Source organism: Stegastes partitus, unplaced genomic scaffold, assembly GCF_000690725.1.
Source record: "Stegastes partitus isolate 25-593 unplaced genomic scaffold, Stegastes_partitus-1.0.2 Scaffold404, whole genome shotgun sequence".
NCBI lineage: Eukaryota > Metazoa > Chordata > Actinopteri > Pomacentridae > Stegastes > Stegastes partitus.
The window spans coordinates 115,374-140,042 of record NW_007578135.1 but is presented as its reverse complement, the minus strand read 5'-3'; the positions used below and the strand labels follow the sequence as shown (position 1 = coordinate 140,042).

The window sequence follows — 24,669 nt, the reverse complement described above, 5'->3', positions numbered from 1 at the left end:
GGAGGGAGAGGGAGGTTCAACAAGGAGACAGACTGGATCGATGGGGAGACGGTTTCACAAACAAGTCTTTGGTGACGAGTGGGTTTTCTGAAGTCATTCTAATGTAAAAAGAATATCGCCAAAGTTCAACAGCATCACAGACTCCCTGTCGTTTTGGTAATTTACTGACTTGCAATAAAAGTGAGTAGGATGTATTAAATATTTAAACTCAGTTTCTCTCTTTGGTCATCTGGGAACAAGAGTCAGTATGAAAAGACAATGACCAACAAATCAAGAGGTTTCCTTCTTAGTGCTGAGAGAGGGAACGAGCTCTTCTTTCGACTAAAAACTAAAGCAAGTTGCTTTAAACTTCACAGCAAATGCATATCTAAAGTGTCCATTGCATCTAGATAAACCCATTTTCCTGCTGAAAGTTGTGTATGAAGCCAGTAGAGTGTCAGAGTAAAATTAAAAAATGACAAAGTAAAGAACATAATTTATTTAAGACAAAATCTAAAGCAGAAATAAATACATGAAAGAACAACAATTTGTGAAGTTTACTTTGTGAACCCAACAATGAATAATAAACACTTTCAGTGGTAACAAACTGAAGAAACAAATGAATTCTGAAAGTATCCCAGCTGTTCCTCAACTCACCGGATCGCTCCTTCGAAGAAAAGTTCATCTGTAACTGATTTGTCAAACACATTTTCAAAACTGATTTTTTTAGCCATCATGCACTCAGAAAAAAAACAAACAGGGGTGCTATTAAAATTAGAAATGTTTACAGGCCTCTGCATGTGTAATAAATACAAAAAAAAGACAGATTAATCAATAAAAAATAGTCATTAGGACAAGTTAGATTTAGTTTGAGAGGCAGATTTAACAGATGGTATTAGACAAGTGGAGAGTTCAAGATAAGGGGGGGGATGGGAGTGTTAAATCAACTCACCGTACAAATCATTTTCAAGAAAACAATCTAGAAATTAGGCAGGATTGATACATTCATTATGTGCATATTCCTCCTCATTTCAAACGGACACAAACTAAAGCTAAGACTTTCGACATCAGGAGCTTAGAAATGTTGATATGGTGCTGCTGGACTTAGTAAAACGTGTTCTGTACAAAACTCGAGAGCCGGAATTTAGAAATTTACAGCTCCGTTGTATAGAAATGTAATGATGAAATGACATGCCAGAGAACCACGCGGGATTGTGTGATGTGTAATTAATCTGGCACCATGTACCCTACATTCCTGAATAGACTGGACAATCACATTGGCCGGTGCGCCACCAGCACAATGACTGTTTGTGCGTACATTTGCCCACCAAAGAATTACAGTATGCTAAAGACACAGTAAATATGTCCTTTTGTGAACCGGAACTACTGAGTCCCTCTTTATCAAGATGGATGTACAGGAAAACCAAAAAAACAAAAACAGAAGGCCGCAGAGTTGTAAGTCCAGTTTTCGATCACTAGCACGCATCAAACCTACAGCCGTCGAGACGGAGGGGGAGGGGGAGCACACTCACTTGGCACCATTTTAAAATCAAAACTTTTACACAATTTAATCTGTTAGAAAAAGAATACAAACAAACAAAAGATTGTTCTCGAATGGGTTTAAAAGCAAAGGATGGGTTAAAAAAAAAAGAACAATGGAAAGTAGAACATAAAGGCGGTGGTCTATCAACAGTAGTTGACGTCGTCTCCTCTTGATCACAATGCCCTTTCACATCGCAGCTCACCAACGGCACACATCCTGGACGCATACGTCGGCTGAGCCCCGCACGCCGCTGTCCTCCCCTTTGAACGCTGCCTAGAATTCTCCCATAGCTTCTAAAAGAATGGCTCAGTTAAAACCAGGAAGTTGAACAATGCAAATGAAAACATCACATATCTATTGGAACGCCTTTCGTTTCGTCATGGAAGTTGTTGTCCTCTATGGCAAGTTCAGTTAGACAATTTTTTTAAATACATCAGCTTCAAGTCAATGAAGATGTCTCCCCATGAGTTTAACATCTCCTTCAGCTCCCCCCCGGCGAGTGCGGCTCTTCTCGTCCACTCTATAACCCTGGTTGGCTCACAGCTCTTCTCAACCAGCCTGGAAGTACCCACAGGCCGCCTCTCCCTCCTCCCGATTATACATACATATAAAAAAAAGACTCACTGGTACTTACTGCAAAATGTTAAGACTCTCAGACACTTGAGACATTTAAGAAAAACAGGCCGAACAAAACAAACCCCCACATATTTTAAATTGACAGACAAGCATGGGGCCCATGTATGGCAGTTGTCAGTATCCCCATAATTTAATTAAAACAAGGGGGGAAAAAAATGGATTTTAGGCTAATATGAAGTCACATATTAGCTTCTAGAAAAAAAAAACCCAGATTCAGTGATATTCTGTCTAAATGTAGCTTCTTTACAGTCGCTGAGGACATGGACATGAACTGGAACATGTGTGACTTCAAACAGCTGGTATCCAGTCACGCTAAGTAAAAAGCTCTGTGGTGTAATTCGTTGCCAACATTAAAGGGGAATTAGCCTCCACTTACAACAAAAGGAATTTAAAAACATCATAAAATCAAACTCCTGACATGCATGAAGCTGTAAAGAAGCTGCATTTGTGGTTTTCGAAACTAACGGATATCACAGATCTGAAGATGCTGATGGATTAAACTCATTGCACGGGCTCGTTTGTGAACATATAACTATTACTCTCTCCCCACTGGCTCCTGTACATACGGCGGAACCGAGTGGAACTGCCTGGCGTCGTCTCAACATGTAGAATTAATTGTAATCAGTATCTCTGTATTTTACTTCATTCAAATTTTTCCCACAGAAACCTGGATGAAATTTTCATTCCCGCTGACAATGTTAAATACTCCTCTAGCTCATACTGTCTCTTAGTGAGGTCTATAAATCTTGCTCGCCCAAATAAAAAGTGGTGGTCGTAGAAGTAAAAACAATGACGAGAGTTCACAGTCATCTGTGGAGGAAGCACTGGAAGGTGAACCCGGAGCTCTGATGATATGATCAGTCATTGTGAGGTGGTCGGAGGGAGGGAGGGAGGGAGGGAGAGGGTTTAGGAGCAGATTCTTCAGTAGGCCTCTGTTGCCCCCACTCAGTCCTTTCTGATCAGGCCGAACACACGGCAGCACTGTGGGGGTCTTTGATGCGACTGTTGGGTTGGTGATGCTATGCCGCCATGAGATACTGATGGTAGAAGAGGCCAAAGAGAGAGGTGGAGAAGAGGCAGGCGGCGATCCACCAAGTGAAGAAGGAGAAGAGGCCCCGGAAAAGTAAGGGGGTGAAAACAGTCTTTAGGCCTCCCAGAGCCATCGACAGCTGGGCCACCGACGCCCGGGCTCCTGTTTCTATCACCGAAGCGAGTGTCGGAGCCGCTGCTGGTGCTTCCTTCATCACAGAGTCAGAGTTCATTTCCTGGATGCAAGGTAGGTCTTCTTCAGGATAGACCCACCAGGAGTGACCACCTGAGATAAATGGGGCAAAGGAAAGAAGCAGATTTAACTTACGGAAGACAAAAAGATATTTTGATCTGGGAAAAAAACCAACACAGAGCAGAAGACGACTCACCTAAAGTTTTTAGCAGCAAAGTTGTATGTAGCAGCATCACCAGGGGTGCCACATACTGTAGTGCGATTACGCACAAGTAGTAAAAAACACGTGCAACCTGAGAGAAATCAGAGAAGAAGAGCAGCATTACAACAAGCTTCTACACAAAATGTTTAACACAAACCTCGTCTAGCGTAGGGACACGGCATAACACAGCTCTCTGCTTACAGGTCAGTGTCAGCTCTAATAAAATGATTTCATATGGGACAAATGGCATTTATGCTGAAAATGATGGATCACTGGAGGTGTCACTTCATGCAACCAGAACTTCAACAATAAAACTTATAGATTTTTAACAGCACTTCAAAATAATTAAATATGAACATTTTTATATTAAATGTGATGGAACTGTTTTGTCTGTTGTAGGCGACGAATAATTAGTTAAATCTAGAAAAGAAATAAAACAAAAAATGGACACTCGAGTCTGTATTTCCAGAGCCATCCATTCTAATTCAGGCTGAGGTATATTAACAGTTACCACTGTGCGCAGTAAGAGGCTTGTCTACATTAGACTACACTCTCTTGTTTCCTGTTATTATAAAGGGAATCATAAGAGCTGATCTGATTGGCCACAACTGATGTCAGTCCTAAAGGTGCTCATTGATAATGCACCACAGGTAGGTTGCATGACTTCTACACAATACATGAGTTCTGTGCGCTACTCTTTCCTTCACAATGGCAAGATCTTATTTTCTTTTAATTAAATGAAATTCGCTAATTCCTAAATTTCTCCATTTCTAGAAAAAAAATAAAAAATAAAAAGCAAGGTGGATCCATCTTCAGTCCTTCCAGTAATATGTCATGTGTTAAAATGGATACGGCTTTACTACCATTAATACAGAGTTGCAATCATTTGACTCACCATCTTCTGCAGTTCAACGGTGCTTATCCGTCCCGCCTCCTTCTTCATCTGGTCCACACCCTTCTGGGCCAGGTTGAGGTAGGCCTGCAAGTGATGTCTCATCATGGCGAGCCGGAGCATACACATCAGTATGATGGCCCACAGCCGCAAAGTATCATATGTCTGTTCAGTCATCCTGGTGTTATTAGAAAGACAGGAGTAAGAGAAGAGACGTGAAAAGGTGGCTTTTTTGTGGCCTGCAACACATCATGTATCTGCTTCATAACTTGGATGGTAAGGCAGAGACACTGAGATAGACAGATAAGAGTCACGAACAACAAAAAACACAAAGAAAAGAGTAAGAGAGGGTGAAATTGAGGAATGAAGAAGGTGAAAACGGGGCACTGTAACATGAAATCAGACTTAATCGGGTTTGACCTTGATGGTATCACAGTCACTGTCAGTAGCCGAAAAAAAAGTGAGACACACGACACAATTGAAACTTACGTGACAAATAAAAGATGGTATCTTAGAATGAAGAAAAAAAAGAAAAAAAAAAAGAGATAGAAGATAGGATGAAGAGCCTTCCTTCAGGTATGACTAAATTTGTTTACAATCTAATTTAATCCAAGCAGACACCGTGTGTGTTGTCATCAATGAGCTGAATACCTTCTTCTCATGTTGTAAGTTCCATTCTCCTAACTGCTGTTGCTTTGTTTACATCCACTTTCCAGCAGAAAAAGCAACAATTGCTCGACAACATTGCCACATCCCTCTTGTTTGAGTGGCAGGTAGAGACGCATCGATACCACTGTTGTCACACCAAGTACACATGCTTTGATTTGGGTACTGATACAGAGTACTGATAGGAGTATTTTTTTTTGCTTTTTGAGTATACTGGTTGAAATTTCTTGATGTTCCAATGACACAAACACTACACACACAAAAAAATAACTTTTCGCTCTAATCCATCCAGCTGCAGCACACAGTTTATATTGTATTTATGAGTACGAGAAATGTTCCTGTATGCACGTGATGTACTGTATACCAGCTAATTATTTGTACTTACAAAGGCACACTCTCCTTTCCCAGGGTGGGGTTCATTATATAGTCCTTGGTAATAGGCTTTACCCACAGCAGGACCATGATGAGAGGGGACAGGAAGTTGATATGAAGCAGAGTCCTACAGAAAAAAAAAAGAAGAGTCTCAGAATCATCTATGGATCAGTGCGTTATATAAAACTGAGTACCTCGCTAAAATCATCCCTGTTTAATCTCAATTGGAAGTTAGCATGGAGAGAAATAAGGTCCATGTTATCAATGCAACTTTCCTCGAGAGGGGTGCAAAGATAACCAAGGCACACATTTTGAAGGGCTTGGAGATAATCCCTGCTAGTGACAGGGTCTGAGGATGTAAGCTCATGACACTTAAGAGGGGGAATGGAAGAGGAGGCCATTTTGGAGAGTCTGCTATGCCAAAGTGGATTATCTGAATGCGATGTGCTCCCTGCTCTGCACCCCCTATCATGGTTGGAGACATGCCACCCAGTGAGTTCTGAAATAGAAATCTGCCCCAACTGAGGAAGTCTTCATCTTAGTCGCAGGGTGCTCTCTTGTATCTGACACACGCTGAATAGTGGGAGACAAGCACCACTGCGCTTTGGCTTCTTGATAGTCCAGGATAGGATGGTTTGATTCTTGATCACTGTTTCTGTGGCCAGTTTGAGCACACGAAATATGATTAGGATCAAGCTAGACCAACCTGAAAGTTTTCTACTATCATTGGAGACGCATATTTTACTGAACAGCTAATTTAACTACATGGGATGCCTTGCAAGTGATACAGTATACAAAAAAAAACTGAGTGTACCCCAAAACATATGCACTAAAACAATCAATTCAAAATTGCATCATCTTACAATAACAGAATTCCTTTTAAGTCGAAAAATTGTAAATAATGAAAAACCACAGGCTATACCAAACTGAAACTACATACGTCACAGTACAACCTAAATACAACAAAAGTGAGCACATGTTTCTGTAGAGAGGTTCCATTCTTTCATAAATCTTTGATATTCTGTGTTCAGTTGTAAAAGTCTTTCACAAATCTGGCGAGAGATGTCCAACCATCCTTCACAGGTGTGTTTTTTTTTCAGCTCTGACATCCCCTTGAAAATTGTCAAAATACAATCTTGGACTCAAATAAGTGGACATGGCCACGGCAAGGTCAAGTTTTTATTTTTTCCTTCCTGAGAAGCTCTATTGTGATTGTTGCAGAGTGCCAAGAATGGGAGTCATTTTTTTCATTCAGTATTTTGGTGTAAAACTTGCATTAGGCCATCTGTAAATGTCATCTGTCATATACCTTTTGTACTCACGCAGCTACACTGCAGCACAAACACACATTCATGTTTCACTTTTGACACTGTGATGTCACTATGGTAGTCCTTGCTAAGGCCACAGCAAACATGTTGGACGAGAATTGATCCCCCCCAAAAATAAATAAAATAGTTTGACCAAAGAATGTGTGGCCGATATTCATTAGGTTTTCTTTTTTTTGGTGAAATATTCTTTGGTAAAGTTTAATCTTCCAAATAATAATCCAATCTGCTCCAACATTTTCTCTGAATTATCTAAAAAAATCAGTGCATTGTTGAAAAACTGAGTAGAACAGTGACTATCGATGCTCGTGGACCTTCTTTTGGATGCAGAAAGCCTTGATGCAATAGATGCATGCCAGGCCAAAACAAAGAAAGCTGTGGGGGTCACAGGTTCCTCTTTAATCTTGTTCATATAATTGGTCTTAATTGGAAAATATAGGTGTCATTCTTATTGTTGCTGTGGTCAGAAGTGTACTTGCTTTTGTATTACGATACACACATGTATACATATCAGGGTGGCTGTAGCTCAGGTGGTGGAGCGGTTGTCCCCTAATCGCAAGGTTGGTGGTCTGATCCCCTCGTTGAAGTGTCCTTGGGCAAGACACTAAACCCCACATTGCTCCCAATGTTGCACGGCAGCTCTGTCATCATTGGTGTGTGAATGGGTGAATGAGAAATCATTGTATAGGGCTTTGAGTAGCACTAAGGTATAAAGTGCTATATAAGTGCAGACCATTAATTTTAGCAGATTTTCAATGTAGTCTATCTAAATTTTTTGTTTTTACATACACACAAAATGCAATACCCTGAATTTCATTTAACGAAAAAATTAAATATATATATATTTTAGATTTTTGAAACAATCTGAAAATATTTTAGGGGTATGAGCATTTAGGCAATACCATGCACTGAAGGGTGAGTCTACAAAAAGGGATATTAAAGTCCAACTAGCATAAGTAAATAAAAAATAAAGCAACATCTGAATTTCTAACAGACCAGGGATTGATTTTTAATGATTGTGAAGGTTGTGTTTCAACAGAGTCCGACCCCACTTCCATCCTTTTTATTAGAAAAAGGAAGAAATCAGATGTGGACACAGAAATGAAGGCAATTAGAAGACTCACTGTGTAAATTTGGCTGTGGTTAGAGTGAGTGCATCTAGGTGCATCTGGGCCAATCGTAGACCAGGGAAAGTTAGAAATGCTCCAATCAGGGAGCAGAGCAAGGCCAGGATCAACTTGAAGGTGAGCTTAGATATGGGACCCCTGCGAAAGACAAAACACACAGTGAGATACTACTGTAGTTTCATGAGTCATAAAGAATTCATGACTGCAGAGAAAACAAAAATGATACTATGAGAATACTGATGTTGTACTTACTGGGACTCCAGGCCCTGGTGCTCCAGAAACTGTTGAGCGCTGTCAGAAAAGTTTGCAAAGCCTAGACATGAAGAAATGTTCAACAGTGACTTACTCAGTGGGACCAGAAGTTAAAAAAAAATAATAAAAAATGTTCCTACCATCAGGGTCAATTGTGAGAAAGGTTTGGTGCAGCACTGACCTGTCTCCAGACCAAACTCCAGGTAGTTTTCAGTGACGATGAGAATGGCCATGGCTTTGACAAAAAAGAAGAATGCAAAAGTGATGCAGAGTGAGCGCTCGCCTCCTTCCTCCAGCTTGAAGTAGTGGGCCGTTAGAGAGAAAAGGGTCTTACTGTAGGGACGGAGTCAAGGAAAAACACCTCAAGAAGCACGCTGATGTGAAAAACAAATTCAAACCACTTTGTAGAAATAGTATAATGTGTTTTGGCAAATCCAAGGGAAACGGGTAATTATCCTCAATAGGCCAGCACAAAAAAAAAAAAAAGTAACACACAGCTATTCACCACACTAAATGTTAGTCCATCTTTACAGAAGTACACAGTCTGTGCATACTTACAGGCCCTGTGTGAACCCTCAGCTCCCTGACGCCACACAAACCCTGCTACCCGGCATGTGTGAATGCAGAATATGTGGCGCTTTGACAGCGGTGTGCGCCGTTGAGGTCACGACTGTATTTTACTCTTTACCGTCGTTGGTGAACTGGTTGCCGCGGAGATGAACTCGGATTCTGCAACATTTCTGGTGACAGTATGCCATTCATTCCCTTTCAGACTGATTCAAGAATGGTGTTCAAGCCAGTGGCTGCTTTCTTCCAATAACCCTCATTTTGTGCTGCGAAGACAGCTGTATAAACATGCACTAGATAAGTTAGAGCCAGCATGAGGCTGAGAGGGATGGTGATGTTTGAGCTATCACGTAGTCGCCTACAATCAATAGACTGCCAAGTCGGCCCGTCAGCATTGGCCAGAGGGGATAATATTCAGTCATGCTGATCAGTTTCACTAATCAAATTGAGAGAAAAAAAAAAAAGCAAGTAAATACCATTAAGTGTATATACTTGGGGAACTCCAGTGTTCCAGTGTTATTAATAAAAGGTTAACAGAGCAGTGCGGCTGATCTCCAGGGCAAGAATCTTCAACATGTCATCAGGGCTGAAATGGGAAAACTGAAATCAAGTGTCCCATTAACACATATATTGGAGCAACATATTCCCTCATCTTCATCGTCCCATTTCATCAGTTCCCTCGGTCTGTCCTTTTCCCGAAGCATATCAGTCTGTTGGGCTGTGGAAATTGGGCCTCCAATCTCCAGCGCAGGCAGGAAATGACACACCATCTGACCGCATTGAGCCAGGCCCTGACCAGGAGAACTGGAAAGATTGATCCCTTCAGTCGGTGGCAAGGATAATGTATATTATTTAACCATCATTCAGCATCGCAAAATAGCAGGTGGAGGATAAAGGCGATGGCGGTCGAGCCAGTAGGCAGTCATTTTATAGCCTCTTACTGCCACTGCTGCATCTCTCTTATAGACAAAGACATGTTAACCTTTGACATGTTTTAAAATAATTGAAACGCGTGGGTGCAGAGGAGAATCCGTAAAACATGTTCTGCAGAAACATCAGATGCTACCAACTCACTCATACCCAACATAGATGTGTTACCGAGGATCACTTTGCATCACAGCACCGAGGAGAAGACAAAAGAGGAGATGTAAATAGCGACTGATGGAAGGATACATGACAAAGGCGAGTACAAGTAGGCACCAGACCACACTGATGTTCATCTCTGCTGAGGGCTTAGCCACACTGTAGTACAGTTCTGTTATCAGGTAGACCACGGTCGCTGCCACAGTGAAGTCCACCAGCCACTGGAACTCTGGGAAGTAGTGCAACGCTGCGACCAGAAAGGGATATAATGAAATCACAACATTCAATTACAGCATATACAATATGGTACAAGAAAATCAAAGTGAGCGAACAGCAACGGTTGAACTCTCTTTATGTTATGCAGCATATGTAGATGTATACCTAATGTGTCGACTTCTGTGATGCTTTTTGTCTCCAGCTGTAAATCTATGTCCTTGGGAACTGTTAGTGGCTTGCTGTCTATGTGACCATTGTACTTCCTAGTGGGAGAATGAGGCAGCAAAACAACAACAAGAAGTAGGGTTAGAAAAACATAAGACCTTTCAGAAAAACACAATTCCAAAATGCAAGTACAGTCCAAAGAATTTGAGACAATTAGCATCTTCAGAACTTGTGTAGAATGACAAAAGTCACAATTATGTGAGAAAAAAGATCCTTTTCGTAAACTTCTAGCAAACAAAGAGAAGTCAGATGCTTGTCCGAGTTCAAGAACTAAACTTTCTGCCTAAACCAATTATGCTAAAACCAATTTCTGCCACCCATGTAGTCATTGTGGAAGTGACTCCAACACAGTAAAAGTCCCTTCTTTATGGTGACATTCAATGCAGCTCTGGCATTCAGATTTAATAGTTAGCATAGGTCTAGATACTTCTATTACCAAAACTACCAGACTCTGTCATGACCAAGGGGGCCAACACAAAGGCAACACTAAATCGCTAACAACAGGTGAATGGAGAGCTATTCTTTAGGTCTGAAGAACTGTCTGGTGGGCCTCCTCACTTCTGGACTTTGTTCAGCCCTGTGTGTGTGCTGAATTCATAAGGACAATACCACTGTAAGACTCTAGGGCCAAACATGCCCCAGACAGATTTCATCTCTGAGGCACCTGACAGGAAAAAAGGGGCTCAGCTCTTCCCCCTGACTGAGGGAGTCAGGCGGTTAACAAAGGGAATGGAGCCGCATGGCACGAGCTGGCAAAAGGACAGTGGTGCATCTTTTTCTTCAAGGGATTACGGAGCATGTGGTGCTGGAGAGCGGTGACCTGCCTCATACAGGGTCAGAGAAAGGACTGAACTACAAAACCGCCTTAAGTTTGAGAGCTGGACACCATGTGGAACAGTGAGGATTAACTTTCAGTTGTGACTTTAATTTAAATTCACATTTAAAAGGAGAGTACAAAGGAAAAGCCACTGAATTTGCGTGTTCAACATATGGTTCAACTTCCACCTGCAGCCAAAAAAAAAATATGAATAGCATTTTTTTTTTTGAATTGCAAAGTAGTCTTGAAGGAAAATCATCCTCCAGAATCAAAGCTTGACATCTGACCACTTTGAAGATATAATGCTGTTTGGAAAACTTTGATTTCAGAGTGGATGCAATCCTTTTAAACTCTCATCCCCTAAAATAGACTAAGTAGTAACGTTCCCGCTCGCCCCCCCCAAAAAAATAGGACCAACTTTCCTCACATCCAGCAGACAGGACCACTTCTAAGCTGAGCCCCAATGAAGAGCCATAAAGGAAGAAAACAACAAAAACAGACTTCTGTCTCCTTACTTCAAACAGGCCTTAAATGAGCCACATAAACACATCAGCTTCATCTTTGAGTCGACATGCCTGTGGTCTCCAGCCATCTCAAACGTCTGCTTCTCATCGTTTTCCTCTGTGATGAAAGGGGTGCCTTTTCGTACCTCCTCTCCTTTTTTCCCCCCAAACTACCAAACAATAGCCCCTCTTCACTTCTGCCCTCTCTTCCAACCTACCTGTCTTTCCTCTTCTGTCCTTTTTGTTTCCCAGCTAAGCTCCTCAACTCATCTTCCGTAGGGTGCTGATACCACCGCAGACTGTGCACAAAGAAAAGGAGAATCAGACTCAAACAGAGGAGGAAAGAGTGAGAAAAAAGTACACAATACAGCAGATTAACAGTTGCAGACATCGAAAAAAACGGACAAAGTAAAGCTACATTTGCTGTCCTGTGTAATTACTAAGATATAAAGTGTAAATTATTTATGTTGATTCTGGAGTATCAAAGGAGTAGGTAAGTAATTTGGGTTTAATTCACCTTTAAAACGTACTGAGAAATGTTATATAATCACTTATCTGTGCACTTTCCTTTCTTGTGAGAATAAGGGTATTTCACCTACAGTTAAAAGCTTAAATTGCCTTTACATGACTCTTTAAAGTAATATCAAAAGCCTCATACAAATGCTCTTGTAAGCGGTGACATTAAGTCCTGATTCTATGAAAATGACTCAAAGACTCAATTTGTAACATCTCTGAGCTTCAAGAGCCAAACAACAAACATACACCAAACAGACATTTCTCTAAGCGTAGCTTTACATCAGCAACTCTGATACACATCTAAAAAGCGCTTGTGAAAGGCTTTACACCGGCAAGGGTATTCATCCTAAAGGACTGAGCTTTAAATACGAGCTAATTTAAGAACATCCTTTGGCAGACAAACATTTCAGACACCCTCCTTAACTTTGTTTAGAAACCCTCTTGTCAGAGCGTCTTGAGAAGCACTCTGTGTGTGTTAGAGGGGGATAGAAGGAGCACAGCTTGTTTTTGCCTTTGTATATTTATTTATTATGGAAAATTAATTACAAAATATTCTGAAGGGATATGCCAGGCCTCCTGCTTAGGGCAAAAGTTTTTGAAAATGTTTCAACAGTGCCCTGAAAAGAAAAATGAATTAATTATTAAATGTGTTCCAATAAGCTGTTTACTGAAGAACATATGTGGCACTAATTAGAGGAAATGAGGCAGAAACTTTATTTTCATGCGCCGTCCTCCCGGGTCATCCTAATATTTCAGCGCTCTTTGGTCTTTGCAGTATGTTTTAATGATTCTTTTTTTATTCTATCCAACTCCTTTTGAACACTCTGCTGTCTGAATAAACATTTTGATCCCTATTGTTCTGAACCGTTTCTGAAATAACCCTCTCAGGAAGCAAGTAAACTGAGGAAATTAAAATGTTAAACTTAGAGAAGCTATCCGAAACAGCGTGTAAAGGATTCTACATTACCTGCCACTGCAGAGTAGCCATCTTGCGAAAGAATAATGAGGTATGATTTTCTGAATTACACTGGCCATTACCATGGTAACCACCAGCTGCACACCGATCACACCCTGTGGAAATAGGATAGGGTTGAAATCACATTTAAATAGTAATTATACATACCATGAAGTAATTACACATATTAAGTATAGGTTATTCAGACTGACACATACTGCAGCACGCCCTTTGATTGCATCTGTAGAAAGTATTTAAAATACAATTTGAACTTTAAAATTATATTTCTAATCCCAGATCAAAAGTCTTCATAATATCTTTATTGCAAATGTTCAGAAGTTCAGCAACATTCTTTGAATGTGGCCTACACATACCAACAGACAAAACTGTTGATACACATCAGTCTGCAGAGGCACTCTTATGACTTTACGTAGCTTGTAGATAATATAATCATACAAGCATTCAAACTGTGCATGTGTTGGATATTACATATGAACTCTTAAATGTTGCCTCTAGTGTTTCTGATTTCTCTTCCTTGACAATATAATGACTTTATTAGCTGTTCGTAGACAGAGACGATACAATGTACTTTGTCATGTTCATGTTAGCAGTGTAGCTTAAGATGTTGTCAGAAGGAGAAACTCTTGATTTAACGGGGGCATCACTTTTCCTTAAGTTAGATGTTATATTAATGATGTAAGTTAAAACTTGATCTAAGAAAGACGGTTTAAATACTTCCAAAAGAAAACATAAGGAAAATATCCTTTTGTTGAACGTTGTAGAGATTAGGCTCCACAGTCTTGATTAAGAGCCAGAGTTCAAATAAAGACCTCTATTAAATGGGAAGTGGACTCTGTGGCACTCAGGAGTCCATCGCTTCAATAGTATTTAGACAAAGCTAAAACTATATATTATGCCGTGTCAGGTTGCTCAATCAATTCTTATTGTTATTTTGTCATTTTACCTAAAAACACTGTGAGTATAATACTGAAAGGCCAACACAGAGTTGTACAATCAAAGAGACACTGTGCCAATCTCCCAGGCCACCAATGACAAAAAATCTCATGAGTAACTACACCACTGACAGCTTAAGAGAATCGTTTTGTTACAATACCAATGTTCAGCTGGGATACCTTGGGGCTTGGCATTCATGTGGATGATACTCTGACATGTACCACAACATTAAACTTGTTGCCGACCAAGCACACACCCTCCCTCCATGGCAAAGGCCCTCGTAGGTGGCAGCCGTCTCACCCAACAGGACAACACACTACACCACGACACAAAAACCACTCAGGAACTGCTTGAGGAACATGACAAAGAGCCCGAGGTCTTGACCGGGCCTCTAAACATCCCAGATCCCAGTCCAATCGAGGATCTGTGGGATGTGCTGGAACCAGCCTGATCCACAAAGGACCCAAACTGCAACCAAATGCTGCCAACGTCCTAGTGCCAGACTTCACAGGACACCTTCAGAGGTCCCATGTCAAAGTTCTTATAGGACAAAGCTATTCTGTCAACAGAAGAAGAACCTTCTCAATACGAGACAGGTAGTTTTAATGTTGTGGCTGATTGGTGTATGCGCTTTTACATCATTCACACCTGGATGCATGCGACTCAGTCACATGTCTACCCAATGCCCCACCCATCTCTAACTTAACAACATGGTAAACAGCAGTATCTCCCCACTATTCTGCATGATTTAATAAGTCCCTTAAATGATTGGTGAAACTTTAAGTCTGCAATTTGTAGCCAGTGGTAGATGTGATGACCGAGTGGTGGTTGGCATGAAAATGTATACCTTGTGGTTACTTTGGAAATCAGTGGAGATTTCTCTAGATTCCTGCCATCAAGGTGGTTGTCCCTTTAACACATCTGGTGGTATTAGGTCAATTAATATCATCATTGATTAACAACTACGATTAGCAATTATTAATTGTACAATTTCCATGGCAGGTCTGTAAAAATTACATTTGTTTGTTTTTAAATCTTTGTAAAATGTGAATGTACGTGTCATAATAGGTGCAATTGATGTAAACTGAACTTATAAAGTGATAGAAAACAAATTTCACCCACCACAACTAAGACCAATAACTTCAATCACACTAAATTGCAGAATACAAGAAATATAATTATGCCAAAATTAAATGACAACTGCAGAGAATTTATACAACATAACATAAACATGTAAATATTAAATTAATTGTGAGGGATTTAATTATGAACAAAACAACTAATGTAATCTGAGTACATTTAGCAGTGTGACTACAACATGAAGTGAAAAGACACCAAACGTTTCTCATGTCTGTGTGGCCACGAGCCAACACTCCTGTGGCAGGTACCCAAAGATTTAGCAACATAAGGAGCTCAATATCAGCCCAGCACATTAGATCAATATTCACTTAGGCTTAAGAGGGCAGAATCATTCTCATCACGCTGCGCTTTTATCTACTCACTGTAGGCTAAAATCTGTGGGTTGGCTTCTCTTTGGCAATCAGTAGGAACCATTGATATCTGTACCTGCACACACTTGAGCAAAGAGAACCAATTGGGAAACTAATCCCCAATAAAATATGTTTATCTTTTAACAGTCTTAGATCTGAGCTAGCCCTGAGCTACACTTGCAAGCTCATCACTTTTAAATTACAATACAATAAATCCTGTAGCCTTGAGTGTTTTCTTAGTAGAATGTTTATATACATTATAGTATTGGGCTAAATCGGAACCTACAAAAAACATTTAAAGCATGTTTTAGAAAAGCTGAAATTATAGCCACTGATGCCTACATCATCTTTACCTTTCTGTTCTGATACTACTGTCATTGTAAAGTGTGAAAAACATATAGGCTGCATTCCTACAACAACACTCCTTTATTTAAATATTTTAAAAGACATGTTTTTGTTAAGTGGAACAGTGGGTAGCACCGTTGCCTCGCAGCAAGAAGGTTGCCGGTTCGCGTCCCAGTGGGGACACCCGGGATCTTTCTTCGTGGAGTTTTCATGTTCTCCCTGTGCAGCGTGAGTTCTGTCCGGGTTCTCCGGCTTCCTCCCATAAGGTCCAAAAACATGTTGAGGTTCATTGATGATTCTAAATCAGGGGTGTCCAATCCTGGTCCTCGAGGGCCACAGTCCTGCATGTTTTAGATGTTTCCCTCTTCCAACACACCTGATTTAAATGATCAGCTCATCATCAAGCTCTGCAGAAGCCTGATAACGATCCTGATCATTTGAATCGTGGGAAGAAGGAAACATCTAAAACATGCAGGACTGTGGCCCTCGAGGACCAGGATTGGACACCACTGTTCTAAATTGTCTGTAGGTGTGAATGTGAGTGTGCTTGGTTGTCTGTCTCTACGTGTAGCCCTGTGATAGACTGGTGACCTGTCCAGGGTGTCCCCTGCCTTCACCCTAAGTCAGCTGGGATAGACTCCAGCCCCTCCGCGACCCTAGTGAGGATTAAGCGGTGTATAGATGATGGATGGATGCTTTTGTTAGCTTTGTTAGTTTTCGGTAGACATAGTCTACTTCACACATATCTTGCTTCTAAATATTAGTGACCAGCAATCAAACATTTATCATAATAAACAATGCTGCACTAGTGAGTGTATCTCTGAGTGATACATTTGCTAGTGTCACTCAGAGATATTAGGACCTATACAAATGTAACAACAGCCCATCTCAGACTGTAGGAGGAGGAGGAGGAGGAGGAAGTGACAGAGGAGGTGATCGGGCCAAACCTGTACATTAGACCTACATTTTGGATTGGTCATGGGGATCCCCAGTGTCACCCAGCATGGGGTAAGCTCCAAAAGCTAAAGTCAATACCTTTTCTGGAGTCACATAGGGGAAAGTGGGTGCCATTTATTTGGCAATTATATTCACTCAGATGTGACGCGTGACCAAACACAACCTCTCTGACTCAAGACATTTCTCCATGTGAGCAATGGTCATGTAATATAGGTCAGCAGCAAACAGTCTTAGCTGGTGGATGCTGACCATCCACTGTGGGGGACCTGCACGGATCTCAGCCCTGGGGGAAATTGAGCCAGCATGGACTCTCTTATCTGGCCCAGTCCGCTTGACCCCCTCCACACACCAACCAAATGAAATCTGTTGGGGGTGGAGAGTGGGAGCTGCAGTGATAACCACCATCCATAAGAGCTCAAATACTTCACTACCATTTTACCCAATAAACAAACTTTGAAGGAGCGAAACCATATATTGACCTTTTCATCCTCAGTTTCATTCATCTTTGCTGTTCTATGGTGCATTTAAACCTTCTCGAGCTGTAAACTCTTAAAGCACTGGATCTAAGATTAGATTTTATAATATAAATACAATAACTGTAGTCAGAGATGGGGCCCCACTACATCCATCAAAACGGTCCTGGCAATTAGATTGTACTAAGACACTTGATTGCATCCAGAATGTTTGTAATTTCTGTGACATACTGTGAATAGCTTTAGTTTTTCTTTTCTCATCTTCCCTCCGTATTACAATATATTCTTGCAGTCCTAGAATAAAATGGAAATGCCCTTTCTTTGTTTGATTGCCTCACCTGCTTGTTTAAGATGAGATAAGATTAGATTTAACATTATTGTCCAAATAATGAATAATTCTACCTATCTGATAACTGTTTCCAAATTATTAATGCTATACTCTACATTTTGTCACTGCTATCTTTTTGGAGCTTTGCCAAATAGTTACATTTCCTCCTGATCCCATACTGCTGATCACTGTTGCTTGAGTCATTTGTGTGATTGTGACATTCAGGACATCAACTGTGTTTTGGAGAGAATTCATGAGCACTATAACAAAACAACACTGTCATGGAAGCAATAAGGATTTCCTTTTAGAGGAATATCAATACAAATGTAATGGCAAATGTGTACACTGTAAACCTTGCAGTTATCATCCGTTAATCTACCTCATTATATTCAAAGTTTTTTTTGTGACAGGTGTAACAAAACTATACAGCTTTTACTAACAGACAACAACAACATTATAGTATAGCATAGTAGCATCACATGTCTGTGGAATTACAAATACTTTAAGCTAAAGGTGCCATAATCAACAGATCAACTACACAGTTCCTCTGTGGGCATCCAGAGGTCAAACCGAGCAGCTCAGGTGAGTGAAAACACCTTGACTTCTCCCAAAGGTATCCTGCTGCCAGCTGAATGGTATGCTAACTGCTAAGTTGGTGTGATTCATTCCAGCATATAAACCTTATCTTCAACCTCTGTCTGGCAAAACCAGCAAATGTCAGTACTTCCAAACACTAAATGTGTTTAACAACAGTTAAAACAGCAACATTATTAACATCTCTCGACTGCAGTAAACGTTGAGTTTTAGCTAACGGCAGCTAAAAAGCTACCCTGACCTGCCGGCTGCTAGCACCTGCTCTGGCTAGCAAGCTAAGCTAACGTTACACTGCATCCACAACATCAACTTGGCTGTACGTATAGGCGGGTTAACAAGTACAGTATATATCCACATGAAAACAGATTTTTAACAACTGATGCTCTGTCAATGAAGAAATGAGAGAAACCGTTGCGTTCAGGTGCTCGCTGTCACACTCACCATGTTGATGCAGTGCAGCTAAAACGGACTCTACCCCGGCAACACTGAGCACCCCGAGTCGGAAATCAAGCGGCGAGGAGCACATAAGCCCTTCTTGCGATGGTTATGCACAAAATGAAGGGTTTTTCATTCAAACTGTAACCGTATCCTTACAAAAAATGGGTTACATCGTCAAAAAAAATCAATGGATTCAACCTCCGCTCCCAAGTATTTTCAACTGCAGTAGAGGTCATACTAAAACTCTGCTTAAGAAGGTGTCCTCGGATATGCCTGTATACAAAGGGTAGACTAGGAGGATTTAATTACTCAAAGTGTTGCAAATTGAAATAAAACTGTGGTTTTGAAACACTTATACGCACATGTATGACTGGTAATTTTAAACTGGTGTTTAATATTAAACAGAGCTTGTTATTTTTATGCAGGAATATACAAGACTGCTACACACATTCACTAGGCCCGCCTCAACCGGAAAAGAGCCACCACACATGACAGCTCGGTGGCTGCTTTAAATGTCTGACAGGAGGCAGTGGGCACTTCTGTGAATGGAGGCAAACGAAACAGTCTCCTAAGTTCTTATTCTGATGACCTGCCTCTCGGTGATTACAGACAGCTGATATTCTACTTTGTGTCTATATGACAAAGGTATTTTGCACTCCAGGCTGCCTCAATCCTTCACTAAGGGGTTTAAAAGGGGTGTTTTTTCTTCATAAGCTTTCTAGTATAAAGTCATTAAGTGTAAGACAAGTCAATAGAAGTGCCTCAACCACGTGGGAGACGCTATTTGTTTGAAATCTTCCAGAAGCACTAAAATATAACCTGCCCATCTTTAACCCTGTGGCCCCAAAACACCAGCAGAAACGACACAGAGCTTGCTTTTCATGATTGTAGTGCATCAGCTTAGAGAACAGTTCACAGTAATGACTAAATTAACTCTATTTAGCAAATAAGTTGCACCCATGTCCTGGTCGCCTTTTTTTTTTTTTTTTTTTAAACCACCTCTTCCTTTTGTATTTATTGGTTGCCTGTTTCAGTTCATTTTCTCTTACTGTTTTCCTCCTTTAGTTAAATCTCTCTTTTGTTAGTTTGTTTGTAATCCAGCCATGGCTTTGCCTCAACCATCCCCTCAATATGGCTGTCTGTGCATGTGTTAATCTATGTCATGTCCTCCATGCATTTATATTCAGCATTGCATGTTACTAACTTTGTGTCTGCTCTTGCTCATAGTTTGTGTTTTGTCCTTTCTGTCCTCCCTCCCTGTATCTCTCTCAGGTGTTTCTGGCCCTGGAGCTGTAGCAGTTTGATCTGGTCGTTTCTCTCCTCCGTGGCGAATATAAATAAGGTAAAATAAAATCAATTTGTTATAGCTGTATAAAGTTGTATTTTATATAATTCTTTGTTGGAATTTAATCCTTAATATTTAAATTGCATAGGTAAATTCACACTTTAAATATAAATGTAATGCTTAAACTTCAATATTTAAACTTAATAGGTTAATTCATAATGCCAATCTTATTTTTTCTACTGGAAAGCTCTTTGGTGCGACGGCTATTGCTTTAAATGTGCTGTATAAATAACGGTGAGTTGACTTGACACTGTTTCAATGAAAAAAAACACTATGTTGTGCATGTGAATAGCCTATGTGGCCTTATTATCAGATGTCAAGAACTAGAATGTTTGTGTTACCATTCAGTGACTTTTCTTGAGTGGTACTATTTTGTTATACTTTATATGTTACCACCACTGTTTCTGGAGTTTATTGCTTAATAGAAGAGAATTGTTTTGAGAGAAACACAATCTTTGGCATTACTCTGTGAAGTAAAGAAGAATAGGAAGTTCCGCTGCAGTTCTGAGTACAATTCAAAAGAGGGCTACTGCATTATGTAAAGCAGCACCACCTAAAATGTAAACAATTGATTCAATTCAATAATGATAACCAATAACACTCAAGTCATCTGACTTTTTTTAGCACTCAAATTAATTAAATTCTAGGCTACTGCTCATATTTGTACGTGGCTGCCTAAACTTTCCTCAGTAAATACGGGGCTTACAGTGTACTATAAGGTATTTGATGAGGAGATCAATAAGTAGAGATCCTAAGAAAATAACCCTGAGTTAGGTATCATCTGTACACTTAGAGTTAATTGCAACTCAGTAACTCCAGTTGAATTCAGTGCAAGGTGCCTTTTCTCTTTTGTCTTTAGCATTTGGTGCAAGCTGTTGTTCTACATATACTCTATATATGTGAGGTAAGGCACACCAAGTGTCAAAACTTAATTACACCCATTTTAAAAATCATAAGAATGAGATGCAATCTGTTTAGAGCACAGCTCAGGTTCTGATCAAATTTTAAACATAGGAATACATATTTGCTTTTTTTGCATATGCGTTTTGTACCTGTGCGTGCGGAATGCAATGAACATCAACACGTGGCTATATAAGGTCTCGGCTGTATTTGCACATGCGCATATATTGGCTAAGCCCTCCTCTCTTATTGCAGGGATACCTACCCCACCCCCTTGATGCATCGTGCTAGCCCCTCATGGCACGTAGACACACACACACACAAATACACACACTGCAGGAGTGTAGTCGCACACTGGCTCAATCTTCTCTCTTGCACATTTACCCTGTTACAAAATTCCATTCTGCCCTAAGGCCCTAAGACATCTCTCTGTTGATTGCTGTTTACTAATGATGATGTCAGCAATGAACGCAATTAAGTGAAAGCGATGCGGTAATTCACATGAGGAAAAAAAAAAATACATCAAGACCCATGAAATCTGTACGATTTTGAAAACAGGATGTCATTTCACAAAAGTGGCTCTAAATAGATTCAGACAATGTTTTATTTCAGAATCTGGGTTATTCCATACATTTCACACTGATTTCCTTTTCATTTATAATTGAAGGGAGTCTCATACTGTACATTCTCCTCGTTGTATTCCATATCACACTCAGCACTATCACTGCTGCTGTTTGAACTCTGTTCTCTCTGGAGCTTGTTTTTTCTTTTTTCTTTTCTTTTCTTATTCAGTGTTGTCTGTTCTTTTTAGTCAGGCTTGTTATTTTTAGATGAAACATAATAGCCAGGATCTTCAGTGTACTGTGAGAGTTTCACACCCTTTCCTAGTGTTTAATCCATATGACATCTCCTCCGTGCCTACTGGTTCTTTTGAGTTTCAACTCACAAGCCTTACAATATAAATAAAGATGATGAGAATATTACAGTAAAAAATCTCAGCCTAGTCAATCAAATAGACTCATTGTTGAATGTCACGATTCATTTTTAATGGCAGGGCTTTTTGTGCATGAGTGCTGGTGAGCATTATACATCGTTTCCTTCTTTTATTAATCAAACAACAGTTTGAAATGTGTGTCACTGATCTCAGCAGTATACCTCGAAGCAGAGGAGGAAAATAGAACAAAAATCCATGTCAACTCCTCACCAGTAGGACTGAAAATGGTTCAGAATGTAATTCTCTTTGGTGCAGCGCCTCCTTCTTCATTCTGTGTAATCTACAAGAATGCAAATTACAATGCAAATGCAAATACTACTGAATAATTTATGTGTAGCGTACAGTTCCTTTACAGAAACCGGCAGCTTTTGGCTTAAGTAGAGTAATGTGGCATTCGGAGCACACATTTGGTTAACCACAGAAATACACTATAGAAATTCTCCACGTAAAATCCAGTTTAACAATTTAGTGAAGCAGAAATCAGGAATAAATATCTAAGATGCGGCGTCTCTGCTTTGGAATCATATGATGTGATCCTCTCTGTACTCCACATTGCTGAATCTTGGACAAACTCAGGTCAATCAACAGACATTTTTTCCATCTGGCTGGTTAAAGCTTGCATTTAATTTTACATCTAAGAGTCCTCTTTGGTTTAATGAGTAATTTGCCGTATTCTGATCTGACAAAGCAGCCTTTTACTTAAAGTTACTCTCTGTTGTATTCGATAGTAGTTAAATTATTTTTTCCAGCAATAATTTATGTCCGTGTTCACTCCAGCTGATATTTAAATAACTCCTACATACTGTATGTAAATGTCACTCCAAACCGCTGTTGACATTAGATCCTGTTCTCAGATATTACGGTGCTTTTGCATCCGACACAGTAACAAGACCTTTCAAGGTCCCGATTCAATACATCAATATAATTTCTGTAAATTAAATTGAAGCACATACAGAATGCCTTTGTCTATTACAGACAGAGGGGGGGAAATGACACCCATTACAATTAATGACATTCATACACACTTGAACACATACGTTTTGTCTTCTTTTTAAAGAAAAAAAGAAAAAAAAAAAAGCTTCTGCTTCTATCCTAGCATGTGGCCGTGTTCAGGCTTCTCCCTCAGCAGTTTTTCCATCAGGGATTGTAATTAAGCAAAAGCATTCATGAGTGGGCATGCTCATTTAGCCTGCGTCTGGGTTTAGACAGCTTTAGAGGGATGGAAGAACAAATCCTGGTGGAACAAGGCAATGTATGCTATAGCCAAAGTGAAAACACTGCATACAGAATAACAACGACTCCAGAAGTTAGCAGCATTATGTTGTCTGCAGCATACACTTTCTGCTCTCCGAGTATTTCATCATGGAAAGAGCATATCTTTTTCTTTTGCTGATGTGTTTGCAAAGACACTTTTTTTTGTGACCTCAGCAGAGATGCAAGATTATATATATTTCATTTATTTATTTTTTTAAAAACAGAACGGCTATCTGCCTATTCTGAATGTGTTGCAATTATATGTTTGCAGCTACTCTTTCCTGTGTATAATCCTTTTTAAATGTAGACTTTCACCCTTAAAGGCTGGCGTTATTGTGATCAGTAGGATTAAAAAAATGTGCTTTTTAAAGAAAAAGACTGAAAAATAATTTTCCATCATACAATTTGACATAATGATGTCGTTCTACGCTCATTTGAATATAAAAGAGGAGCTGATTCAGTAATAAAATCTTAGTGCTACAACATAAATATATTCTGTGGTTTTCTGTGTGTAAACCATGAGATCGACTCTGTTAGACCAAACATTCAGACTAAATATCTCTTTTTGGGCCTCAGCTGTACATTTTCAAGACACTGATATTTTATATTGTCACTACCAGGCCTCATTACAATCTAATCTTAAATGTGTAAATATATCGAGCCTTTCCTGCTCCTCGTTTGGGTAATTCTCTCCGCGCCATACTATAGTTTTAAGATGTACCAAAATGTACAATTTAATTTTTCAATAACCCACAAAGCAGCACAAGACACAGGGGCATATGCTTGGCATCACATTAGCCCACCTTGCTGGCAGCGTGTGTGAAATCCACAAAATCGATTAATTGTCCGAGTGTGAGGCGGGACGTGATCGCAGCGCATTTTTAGTGTAAATTGTCGTTTTATTGTATATTTTCTTTTCCGCTCAAACACTCTATTGTCTATTGAAGTCACTGGAAAATGCCAGGCTTCACCTCACACTGCACAGCGCCGCTGCAGCAGCAGAAAATATTAATGCTGATTTTTCTCCCCCCCCTATTCAATTGAAGACTGATTTATGTCAGAATTAGGCTGCAGTGTGTGTGAGTGTGTGTGTGTGTGTGTGTGTGTGTGTGTATGCATGCAGCAGCAGACACACTGAGAAATAAAGGCAGAGCTAGAAGGAGAGAGAGAGAAAGAGGGAGAGAGAGAGAGAGAGAAGCTCATTATAATCAGGCAATTATGCTGGCAGAATTAGAGGCGTCCTTATTTTCTCTTGTGGCAGCCTGAGTGTGGGTACGGCTTTTTAAGTGACTGCTGACTAATCCATGGATATGGCTGACTATCCTGTGTTAATATGGAGAATCTGTAGTCGTATATGACAACAAGATTTGGAAGTGAAAGCCTGTGATTTTGGTTTTTTGGAGAACTGGTGAGTCAAGCAAGGCTCCTCATGGGTTGTGGGCTCTAATTTGCATTGATGAGAATTTATTTTCCTCCTCTCTTGGTTGAGATTTTTGGCT

At 40.1% G+C, this 24,669-nt stretch overlaps 1 protein-coding gene across 1 annotated transcript; it reads right to left on the bottom strand.

Moving 5' to 3' along the window:
* Positions 1-463: 463 nt before the first annotated feature.
* Positions 464-18,883, bottom strand: tmem161b (transmembrane protein 161B). Its single transcript, XM_008285492.1, has 12 exons — positions 18,681-18,883; positions 13,111-13,214; positions 11,846-11,926; positions 10,248-10,345; positions 9,957-10,113; positions 8,398-8,549; positions 8,217-8,277; positions 7,962-8,102; positions 5,526-5,639; positions 4,478-4,652; positions 3,577-3,673; positions 464-3,473 (listed from the first exon to the last, which is right to left on the bottom strand). Exons 1-12 carry the CDS (start codon positions 18,681-18,683, stop codon positions 3,178-3,180), a joined length of 1,479 nt encoding a protein of 492 aa, XP_008283714.1. The 5' UTR covers positions 18,684-18,883; the 3' UTR covers positions 464-3,177.
* Between the last annotated feature and the right edge of the window lie 5,786 nt (positions 18,884-24,669).

Bases quoted from the DNA above. Each gene is read 5' to 3' on its own strand.
- tmem161b (XM_008285492.1), bottom strand. The intron at 11,927-13,110 runs GTAATGTAGAAT...CTTTGTGCACAG, and splicing joins TGGCTACTCTGCAGTGGCAG to TCTGCGGTGGTATCAGCACC. The intron at 8,103-8,216 runs GTAAGTACAACA...TGTCTTTCGCAG, and splicing joins CACCAGGGCCTGGAGTCCCA to GGGTCCCATATCTAAGCTCA.